This window comes from Dromaius novaehollandiae, chromosome 5 (assembly GCF_036370855.1).
Source record: "Dromaius novaehollandiae isolate bDroNov1 chromosome 5, bDroNov1.hap1, whole genome shotgun sequence".
Classification (NCBI taxonomy): domain Eukaryota; kingdom Metazoa; phylum Chordata; class Aves; order Casuariiformes; family Dromaiidae; genus Dromaius; species Dromaius novaehollandiae.
This window is the reverse complement of record NC_088102.1, coordinates 72,897,688-72,909,604: the sequence shown is the minus strand read 5'-3', so window position 1 is coordinate 72,909,604 and position 11,917 is coordinate 72,897,688. Positions and strand designations below refer to the sequence as shown.

General features: G+C 39.9%; 1 protein-coding gene across 1 annotated transcript; it reads right to left on the bottom strand.

Moving 5' to 3' along the window:
• Positions 1-3,425: 3,425 nt before the first annotated feature.
• Positions 3,426-4,400, bottom strand: LOC112994200 (olfactory receptor 5J3-like). Its single transcript, XM_026118396.1, has one exon. The coding sequence runs from the start codon at positions 4,362-4,364 to the stop codon at positions 3,426-3,428; it is 939 nt and encodes a 312-aa protein (XP_025974181.1). The 5' UTR covers positions 4,365-4,400.
• Between the last annotated feature and the right edge of the window lie 7,517 nt (positions 4,401-11,917).

Genomic DNA, 11,917 nt, shown 5'->3' with positions numbered 1-11,917 from the left:
AAGGAACTTTTTTGGATAGTCAGACAATTACCATTTACATCTCTAAAATTGGTCTAGACTTCTAAATCAGCTAGGTCCCTTTATGATCTGTACATCAGTCAGCTATTCATCCTACCAATTTCAGACATGAGCACACCTCAGCTTTTGAACAGAGTGAGCAGCCTAGAAGCCTCTCCCTGAGAAGTCCTGTCTCTTTCAATTAACCATAAAGGTAGCTGAGATGTTTAACTCACTACATAAGCAATTTCTGGAGAAATCTAAAGTTCAGTGAAATCTACCCCACAGAGGTTGTACCCATTTTTGTGTACCACATTTGGTCTATGATTGAAATGATCTGACCATCTTGCTAACACTACAATTCACTATGTGATTTTACACAAAGCAGACAAACAAACAGGCAAACTTTTTTGAGCTCTCCAGATGTAAAATGCAGACATAATATTGCTTTTCACATTCTGTTATTTTCTGTGTATTCAGACCCTGAATTTTTTAAAATAGTCTATCGGTATGTGGTGCCCAGAACATGGCACCATCAATGCCAAACTGACAGGTCAGTGCTAATACTATCAAGGACATACCTGGATTTTACAGCTCAGCTGCACTTCAAACACTCTCCAATCCTTAGTTCCAAATGCTCCAAAACCACAAAAGTCTGGATTTCAATCTCATTGACAAAGACTCCATCACAACCTCTGTCTATCAATACAAAAAGGCCTTCATATGTAATTTTCAGTTGGGTCTTCCAGTCTCTTTCATGATCTTATCTAACCCATCTGTGATCTGTAATTTCTCTTTAGTGAAAACACGCAAGCAAATGAAATAGATGTAGTTGCTCATTGTAGTGACATGATAGTGAGAGGTGTCTGAAGACATCTGGGAAGAGATAAAATAGTCCTCTTCCCTCCACAGAAAAGAAGAAATATTGTTTCATGCTTGTGGGTGGCGCAGAACAACAGCTCATCCCTCAAACTTGAGAGATCATGTCAGGACCTGCTACCGCACCCATTCGCTAATTCAGCTATTAGGAACTGAACCCTCATGAACAACTGAGTTTTCAGCTAATATTTTTTGGATCAAACACAAAGGACATCATTACAGTGTCCTCATGGGAGTCTTTAAACAGGCAAACAGAAGTCTGATCTCCCACAGCAACATGGACAAAATGAGTATGTTTATAGTTCTCAGTTACTCAGTTTACAGCAAAATCCTCTCTGCTCGCCACTCTGGTTCATTGTTTTTCAGACAGGAGTTGGCTAATGTTTGGATAGCTGAGAGAAATGCATGACTGTTTAATAGCTAGTGATGCAGCTCAGCCCATCCTAAATTAAGGTCTTCAGCTGATGGAGAATACATTCTGATTGCAGGTGAATATTATACTTCATTGGTTACATATGCTGTTAAACAAAAAACAATAATAAAAACAACAAAGGTCCTGTTTTCTTGGCTGACCAAATAATAGAAAAGATGTCCTCCAAATAGGAGATTTAGAATGCTTTGATGATGATTTTTTATCTAGCTAAAAGTCACCTAACCTCTTATATTTAAAATGTACATATTTACACCTGAGTTAGAACCCTGCAGACAACAGCAGGAAAAAAGAGAGAAAGAGTATTTGTGAAACAAAACATGAGTCTCATACAGGTTTATGCTCTTGTTGAGAAGATAGGATGAAAAGTTTAACTGATGGGTTGTGTTATTTTCACATTGTTTCACTCATTCAAGTAAGATTCCATTGCCTCTATAAAGATCCAGAGCCAGAGGTTCAGTAAAGCAGTTGCAAATATAGACATGTTTGAAGAGTTCTGCAGGACCTTTATTCATATCTAGAGCAGAGATCTGTATCATCAATATTCACAAGTCCCAAGAAACAATCTTATTGGGAAAAAAGGCATTGTACAAAAGACCAAGAAAAAGCATTGTGCTAAAGGCTGAGATAATATTTGCACTGAAAGCGGCATGTGTCCAAGAAAGAGCAAGCTATAGCACCAAGAAATTAAAAAAAAAAAAAATCCTTGAAACGGCACATAAAAGCAGTTTAGTAATTTCATTTCTATTTTTTCTTAACCTCTTTTCAATGGTCTTCAAGAGCAAACTCTCTTTCTTCTGCTTGACTATGCATGCAATTACTAGGTGGAATGCATGAGTAACAGGAGGGGATGTTTCTAAGAGACTTCAAGCATGGAAATGTCCTTTAATATCTATAGTTCCAAAGGTGGGGAAGGGAACAGGGGCACTTACTGTCAGGTGTCTGTGAGAGACTCTAATGGACTTACGAGACTAGAAACTTGGACTTACGAGATACCTAGAAGGGACATCAAGGGCCAAACTTGAATGTAAACCTTGGTTTGTTAGAAGACACTGCAGGCGAGAGGCAGACATATTTCCCATACTGCTCACAGCTCTCATCAGTGGATAGCATGAGACCTACAGTAACCTATGCAACAGCGTTAATCTGGTGTTTGTGAAGTGAAATTGTTAAAATGAGTCTATGAGGCTTCCATGAGCCAAAGCCTGTTTAATTTCCTCACTGAAGCTCTGATGTGTATTTGAAGAAGAAATCATAACCATGGTCATCAAAGCATGCACACTGAGCAAAATGCTGCTCCATTGTACATGCAGCCTTCTGGAGAACTTTCTCTGGCATTACCACCCATTTCTTGTGTTTACAGCAAGTCAAGCAGTATATAGCTTCCTCTTCTTTTATTTTCTTCCTAGACAACTGCAAAGTCAGCTTTCAGCTTGCCTGTTGCTATATTCCCAGAGCATATGGAAGCACTTTGGATCCTACAAATGGTGCTGTCAATATTAACTCTTGCTTTGCCTAGTCCTAGGTCTACAGGTGGTGATAATAACTGTAACCACAAGGAATCTTTAAAGCCTTGAGGTGAGAGTTAAATGCATATATTTGGGCAGATGGAAGTTCAGTTTTCTAAGCTGGTCACATCAGATTTTTCTATAGTCAATAGAAAAAATAGGCAGCTTCAGAGGGAAATTGCATCTAGTCTGTCTTAACTACCTTTCTTGGGAAGGACTACTAAAATTTTGGGGTGCCTATGTCTCTTCACTGGTTAGAGAAATGGAGTTTGTTTGAGCTAGATATACATATAAATATTTAAATTAGGCAGATTGTTCCCACATTTGGTGTCCAAAGACTTCAAAGAACTGCTGGTTGACTTAAGACTACTGTGGTGGAGAACATATGTGTCATATTGACTAGGCATTTGCTGAAATAAGGCATTAGTAACAGGACTAATTGCCACATATTTCCATATTGCATATCCTTTAGGTAACAATCTTCCTGACACCTATCTTCAATAAGGTTATGTAAAGGATCCAGTATTTAATAACCCATATCAAAGAGAACAGAGTTAATATAGCTATCCACACTTTCCCTGTAGTTACCCACACGCAGTTCTGGAAGGCTTTCAGCATGTAAAGACCTCCCTCTTCAACAGTTTTCTTGCAGCACATTTCACGTCATTGTTTCTCAAGCTGTAAATCAAGGGGTTCAGCATAGGAATGACCACTGTGTAGAAGACAGAAACTATTTTTTCAGTATTCAGTGAAGAGCTGGAACTGTGGAAGAAATACATGAACAGAATTGTGCCATGAAATGTGAACACAGCCGTGAGGTGGGAGGCACAAGTGGAGAAAGTTTTTTGCCTGCCCTTGGTAGAGCGGATCTTCAGCACAGTAACAACGATGAAAAAGTAAGAAATGATGACAACCGTAAAAGTGGTTGTCTCAAATAAAGCTCCAAAAACAAAAACAAGGATACTGTTGAGATAGATATCACTACAGGAGAGTTTTAGGAGAGGGAGGAGATCACAAAAAAAGTGGTTGATGACATTGGAGCTGCAAAAAGACAGTCTCAACAAGCCATGGGTATGAATCAGCGAATTTACAATACCTCCCAGATATGACCCAGCTATTAACAGTATGCAGACCTTTTTGGTCATAATGACAGTGTACAGCAATGGGTTACAAATGGCCACATAGCGGTCATATGCCATTGAAGCCAGAAGAAACATCTCAGTGGTGGCAAAAACTGCAAAGAAGCCATACTGTGTAATGCACTCACCGTATGAAACTCCCTGTAACACCGTCAAAAAATGGAGCAGCATACTGGGAGTGACAGTAGAAGAGTAGCAGACATCCAGGAAAGACAAGTTGCTGAGGAGAAAGTACATAGGGGTGTGCAGCTGTGAGTCAAACCTAATGACTAAGATCAACCCTAGATTGCCCAGCAAGGTCATTCCATATATCAGTGAAAAGACAACAAACAGTGGAAGCTGCAGGTCTGGTCTATCAGTTAATCCTGTGAAAATGAAGCTAGTCACTGTGGTATGATTGTCTTCAGCCATCAGTTTCACTTAATTGCTGCCTATGGGACTAGAGAAGCAGAGCCCCATATCAGCATAGGGGATGGATTGTTAACATTCCCCACCACAATCTTCATGATCTTAACTGATCAGTTCCAGTCCTAGCTTTTTCATCTAAAGCAATAAGAAGATATTTCACTTCTACCTTCCTTTCACTGGTCTCCTTTCTTTCCTTTTCTCTTCTATAGCCACCTTTCTGTAACACAAGCTGAAGCAACCTCTAGTATTCACCAAGAGTTAGAGAGTAAACCCATCATAGGCCATAGACAGTGTAAATTTCTTAGGAACTGAAGGCACCTCAAGAAAAACCTCTAGCCTGCTGTCCAGCTCCATGGCAGAGTTCCATTGTACCAGTGGTATGGGGACTTCACAGCCTCTTCAAGCATGTTTTTTTCCATGACACAAATTTGAGTTAGTCTTTCAAAATGTAATGATTAATGTTTTCTGAACTGACTGGTGCTTTGAGGTAACTTGAGCTGCTCATGAAACCATAAGTAACAGTCTATTGAAGGGATTCCTTTTTAGGAGGCACCAAGCACTCAGTTTTGCTCATTGCTTGGAACAATTTTGAAGAAATCTCCCTAAATTAGAGGTTTTCAAGCACGCCACTTTCTTCACGAACCCTGGTTTGATGCAGGTGACTCTATGTCATCCAAACTGGTCCCAGTGCCATGGACCTAGCAGCAGCAACTGTGTAGGAGAGGAAGATTAAAAGAAAAAGTCAGACCCAAAACAGTTTCACTAGCAATACAGAAGACAGTCTGAGAGTTGGTAGAAACTCCTGAGTATTGTTCAGCTCAAGATAGAGAATGCTATCTTCATTAAGAGGGGCCAAAACCATGCCTTAGTCAAGAAACAAGGCTGTAAATCAGCAATGTAGCTTTAAATCCATGACTTATCTTTTGCGCTAGCTTAGTATTTTTGAAACATCATATATAAGCCAAAATATCTTTAAAAAGAATTAAAAAGCTATAGAATCATCATATTTCTTATTTTCAAAGCATCAGAAGAAGAAACCTTATTCATGTTGCTTATGCTTTACTTCTTAAGAATTCATTTCAGAATTGATGGTGCTGTTCTCAGAGATTCCAGTCTGGAGAGTACATGTGGGTAAAAAGCTTCTCTCCTGACTGCACCTGTCTCAAAGGAAAGCTCCCAGTCTTAGCTCTTTTCTAGGTCAAGACACAGAGGTTCATTCCATCCTAAGATAAGTGCCTAAGATAGATGACATGAAACAACCTTGATGATCACCATTTCTTCTCAGGGAGTAGCATTGTAGGGGCGGGCTGGAGGAGATCCAGGTGAAGAGAAACTGTCCAGGCTGATTAGTTTATCCCATTAGCTCCTTTCATGTTAGGAGAAATGAACCTGGTATTCTATGCCAAAAGATTCAATGATTTCTTATATCCATAGAGCTAGATTCAGGGCTAGGAAAAATTATCTGACATAAGTATTTATGACACAATCTAGACAACTGTAACTAGCATTATTAGTAATAACATGTAGATCCTGCATGTTTTATCAGCATGTATGAAAAGTATCAGTGTTTACGTTGAATAAACTATAGGCATGGTTTAACCCCTTATATCCATACATTTTGATCACTTGGACATTGAAAAGTTCAGTTTTGAGAATGTCTCCTTGCCTCTCCTTGCCTTGCCTTGCCTTGCCATCCCTTGCCTTCCCTTCCCTAACTTGCCCTTCCCATCTTAACTTTCCCTAACCTTCCTTTCTCCTTTCCTTTCTCCTTTCCTTTATCCTTGCCTACCCTACCCTACCCTACTTTACCCAATCCGATCCGATCCTATCCAATCCAATCTGATCCTATCCTATCCTAACCTATTTAAAGTATCTGCCATGTTTCTAGCCTTACTTAGTTTTAGTCAGTCTTATGAAAAGCAAAATAAAGGCATCAAAAGGTTTTATAATGTCCTAAGGCTTACCATTCTACTAATCTCATTAAAGATTCCAAAAGAGATTTGTCTTCCACATCCTTCCCCTAAAGCAAAATAAAGTAAACTTATTTCACATTAGAAACTAACACTGGCATAATGTCACTGAAGAACACAGCAAAGAACTGTGTTTTCTTTTACCTATTCTGATTCATTCTAGGACTGATCCTGTATCTGTGTTAGAGAAAAGTTTGTAGGAAAAGAAGTAAACTGATTGATTTCAGAAAAGTTTGGTATCAGAATTTTAATGTGGTTGTGGAGGGACTCAGCATGAGAAAGAGGAAGGAGGTTTTGAGAGACAGAGACAATCAGTGAGAGAGAGAAAAATGACACATATAGTTGAAATGTGATGCTAATTCTATTTCCCAAAGACTTACAAAACCTCTTGCTCTTGTTCAGAACAGTCCAGGACAAAGGAGTGTCAGGAAAATCCAAATTTTGTAATTCCATGGCCAACTGTAATTTATACTTACTGCTAGGAAAGTTTCCTATTGGAAGAAGGGAAGCAGTCACATTGTGCCTTCAAAGAATCCACATCTCTGAGATGAAAAAAGTGGTGTGATGGAAATGAATTCATATCCACATATATATACTTTTGACCTTTCCAGGTATCTATAGTACTGGTTAGTACAAATTAAGATTGCTATTTAAAAACATGCTTTCAATGTAGAATAATTGCCCTCAGCTGAATTGCCCCAAGAGAAAAGTAAATTATGTTTACAACTGTGTAGCAGACAGATGAGTGAACTTTTGCCTTAAACATTTCTTGGTACATAAGGTGCAAGCAAACCATAACCCCAAACAAGCCATCTGTCCCCAGCAGAAACAGGACTAAGCTGCTGCCACCCCCGAAATGGTCTCCCTGCAACCACCCAGGACACACCAAGCCTGCGCTGAACCAGACCACGATCGGGCAGAGATTTTGGGACCTGGACTGTAAATTATTGCCGTTTTTAGCACAACTTCTATAAAACTTGCTTAGCATGAGTAGCTAAATTTGCTGAAGCTTTAGGCCACACTCCCTAGTTCAGTGAGAAAGGGCCCCAGAGCTGGTGCAGGCGGGAATGATAAGGGCGTTACCAGCAATTCACATTCCTGTGCACTGCTGAAACAGTGCTAATTGCTGGAGTTACCACCTCTTTGTCAGGACCTTGCGAGATAATGGCTGGACCCAAGAATGGAGACACACCTGTCAGCAGAAACAGCAATAGTAAACAGCCTACCTAGGGACAGTGAGGAGACCCAATAAGCAGCAGGAGACCCCAGACCCAAATATTACTATTGGTTTGAACTACCACATGAGGGGTGGAAAACTTAATTTGAAAAAACTATAATTGCCGAGGGATTTCTTTGTTTGAGGCCCCTCGTCCCTCGTCGGAGGCACCCACCTTGAGCTGTGATTCGAACGGAGTCAGCGGAACATTATCGGCCTCGGAGTGGTGGTAGCTAGCTTCCTCTCTCCTTTTCCAACTTTTCTCTATCTTTTCCCCTTACCCTTGTTCTGTTCCCCTCTTCCCTTCACCTCCCCTTCGCCTTTCCCCACCTTTTCTCCCCACTTCATGGAAAATAAAGTTAAAAGGTTGTACGATATTTGACCGGTTTTAGTGTCTTAATCTCGTCCTTGGGATCGTAATGAAACCCTCCCAATATTGGATCGGGACAAACTGCTTACATTATTTTATTGTCAAGTGATCTAGGAGTCTCTTTCCATAGGCTAGATCTACTCAATGCAGTCAACGTCACTTGGAGAGCCATACAGCTCACTTATATTTGGTCAGCTGAAGAGCTGGCTAGTCTACAGGCATTATATTGGCTAGGTCGCTAGTAAGTATGATAAGATCCTATACGTCTTGTTGCATGTAGACACCTACATGTGAAATTCTAAATGTGTGTATTCTGTGAGATGAGTGACCCGAAAGTGCCTGATTGTTTACTAAACATAAGCATCTAGTGCTCTTTGGGCCCGTGGAAGACTAGTTTAGGAACCTGAGTGTTAGTTTTCTAAGCCTAAATTTACCATTTAGGCTAAATTTACTATTTAGGTAAAATGTAAAAAAGGGGTTGACCCCCTGCACAGGCTTGATCCATTCCACCTTCTTGAAATACCTAGAGTAGAATGAGATTGCTTGTTTGAGGAATATTCTACCATTGCAAGAGCAATGTAATTATAGCAGAAACAAATTAATACATCTGTGTGGGTCTATTCTCTTTCTTTGCTTGCTTTTCTCTGTATCTCCAGCATGAGGTCTCTGTTTCTTATCTCCATTTACATATTAGCTGGGTTTATAGCAGTTTACAGCACATCTTTCCTTCGCAGGGCTGTGCTGAGAAAAAAAAACATTTATGATCTTGATGTCCTCTAATTCTGTTCATACCAGGGACATATAAAGGGCACAGGTGAATTTGATTTGTATTGCATTAAACAGGAAAGTGATTCATCAATAAGAGTATCTCCACCAAGACTCATGTTGGACAAAGTAGTGACCTGGCAAGAGGGAAGTCATACCTGATACTCTGGTAGAGAGGTGAATGCGTACTCTTCTACCTGTTTAAGAACACAGACAACCTGAAATTTTAAAATGGAAAGAATGTCTTGAATTGTGTCTAGAAGCAAGCATGATGTGATGCTGAGGAATATTCATTTCACTGATGCTGCTGGTTGATCTTCAAGGCAGCCTTAAATAGGATTCTGGTATTAATCTAGTTTCGAGATAACTAGATGGCCAAAGCTAACACAGAGGTGTGGAAAAGCTCCAGTAATAATTATCGTCAGAGGTCAAAGCTCTAAGAAAGTATTTTTCAATTTCCTTCTGAGTGGAAAACTTTGGCTGATACATGGCTCAGGACATCCTTTTTCTTCTAAAAAGAAATGGAGTTATGTTATATTTTGTGAGAAGAGAAAAAAAGTTTGAAATGCTTCTAGAGTCCTGTGTGTTAGAATCAGCCCAAATGGGACTGCTGACACGATTTTCACTGATTGTGCTTGTCCTGTGCTTGTTCATGGTAGCTGCATGTGAGAAGTGCTCAAACAGTCCAAGCTAGCAGTTAAGAAAATCCAGAAGCTTCACAGTTAATACAAGAAAAGCTATGCAAAAAGCAGAATCAGAAAAATCCCCTTTCTTCTCCTCTATGTTATGTTACCCTCCTTAATGCGGAGACATCCCTTTATAACTCATGCTTTATTCAGGCACTGATATAGTTTTGCAGAATCAAATAATCAACATGCAACATTCAGTGAATACTTTTTTTATTAAAATAAGCTTAAATCTAGTTTCTACAGGAACAAATAAAAAGAGTTATCCGTTTTATTTATGCCTCAACTGTCTCACCTCATTTTTTATTCTTAATTCCAAAATACATCCATTTAGATGGACCTGTGTGTTAATACACACAGGAAAATCTGAAGCAATTACATATTTAACAGCCCAGACACACCAAAAAAGGCAATTATACTGTGCTTTACATCTCCTGAGGGACAGGAGCTAACCACATCCCGTCATCTTAAAAAGATATGCGACATCTCTGATGCCTTGTGTTACCTGCTTGAGATGTTTTGTTGACCTGATCGGTGTCATAAATGATTGCTACCTGTGGAAACCATATTAGATTAAATGAAGGTAATGTGTTGGACCATTTTCAGTCTTAATCGCTTATACCAATTTAGAAAATGTCATCTTTGAAAAAGCAAGGCATAACCACAGATGTCTGTTCACCCAAGCCTCTCTTTGGTTCCTATTTTAAGATGGAATGGAACTGGTCTTTGCAACAACTTCTCAGGTTGGCTCAAAATTGGCCGTCTGTGTTTAAGTTAGGTGAGATCTAAACCCTATGCACATTGCAAAGCTTATTGGTTTCAAAAGTCACTAATTTCAAAGAGATTCAGGCACCTCTGTAGAAATAAGCTGCATAAATACTTGGGGGAAGTTGAATTTAGCCTCCTTCTCCCTCAGCTCTGTATTTAGAAAAGAGGGATAGTACCATCGCCCTGTCCAAGTCCTATAAATCTGGGACATATGAAACCACTAGTCAATTGTGAACATGTAATTCAGAACGTTAGAAAACTGAGACAAGCAATGTATATAGTAGTCATCTGCCACTCCTCCTCCAGTCCCCATGAGTCTGCACGAAGTTACTGTCCTTTGTTTGGGACATTGCACCATCAAGGAACACATTCTTTTGAGCCATTTGTCAAGGTCTTTGCATGAGAACAAGAAAGAGCATAAAGCCTCTGCATAATATTCAAAGGTAAAACCCTTGTCCCACTGAAATGAAGGATAAGACTTAACCTTCACATAAGCAGGGCCAGGATTTCCACCAAGGTCCCCCCTCCATAGAGGCAAGACAAACATATATAGAGAGAGAAAAAGAGACAGGCAGAGTTATTCTTACAGAGCCTCATTAAACTATCTTAGAAGTAATTCACGTGGCTTGATTGGGACTGAACTCTTCCTGTTCTGTATATATGCAGAGTGAGAAATGCCCCCAGAGAATGCTTGAGAATACCCTAATCTTCCTACTGCCCAAATCATACTTGGATGCCCTTCCCAATTGGTGTATAAGGATCTGGGATCCCAGCTTCCCTAGCACTAGTCATCTGACTAGCCAGATGGTATAGACTAGTCATTCAAACCACTGACAATGACCATTTTTACAGATGATTCAGCCAGAGTTTCTCAGAAACCTGTAACTCTGCACTGACTGTAGAGAGACTATGAGACTTTTTCAGAGTGGATACCTTATTCCAAATGTCTTGAGTGGGGTTTGTTTCACTATAGGTCTAAAATGTAGATATCTGCATTTGAATTAGTGATCCCTACACTGACTTTCTATGCCATGGAGAAAAAAAAGGCACTTCTAAAGCATGATTTGTTTAGTGTCCATATAAGTTACAAATGAGTCATGCCCCTAATAATGTATTTGTTTCTCCATTAACTCTAAAGGGACTCCAGAAGATCAGCTCAGATGTAGATGTCTACTTTTTAGATTTTGCATTTGCCAGTGAAAACTTTCTATTAAATTTAAGTGAGACAAATTTCAAATTGATAACTGAAGTTAGGCAGCATCATTGTCATGGTTACAGACCATGTTACAGACTTTGTTTTCGTGTATGTCTCCTTTCATCATCTTCACTTCCTTGGTATAGGGGCCTGTGTTGCTCCCATTTGTAGAACAAGGCAAGATGCTGTCATGGAAATTAGGCTTGTCAGCCACCATAACAGGGCCCGACCCTAGGTTCCCGCAGAAAAGTTCAGAGCCAAATCAAAGCAAATTAAATAAATAAATTTTAATGACGCTCATGTAGTAATTACAGCTCGAGCTGGGTTCCTCCGAAGAGGGACCCCGAACAAAGAAATCCTTGGGCAATTATACCTTCCAGTCCAAGCTCTCCACCGCTCATGCGGTAGTTTGGACCAGTAGTAATATTTAGGTCTGGGGTCTCCTGCTCCTTATTGGGTCTCATCACTGTCCCTAGGTAGGTTGTTTATCTTTACTGTTGTGGTTTCTGCTGATAGATGTGTTTTGATTCCTCGGGTCCCGCCCTCGTCTCTCAAGGCCCTGACAAAGAGGTGTTGTTCCAGCAAT

What these genes read in the sequence shown, in the direction of transcription:
- LOC112994200 (XM_026118396.1), bottom strand. Translation starts at nt 4,364, where the DNA reads ATGGCTGAAGACAATCATACCACAGTGACTAGCTTCATTTTCACAGGA.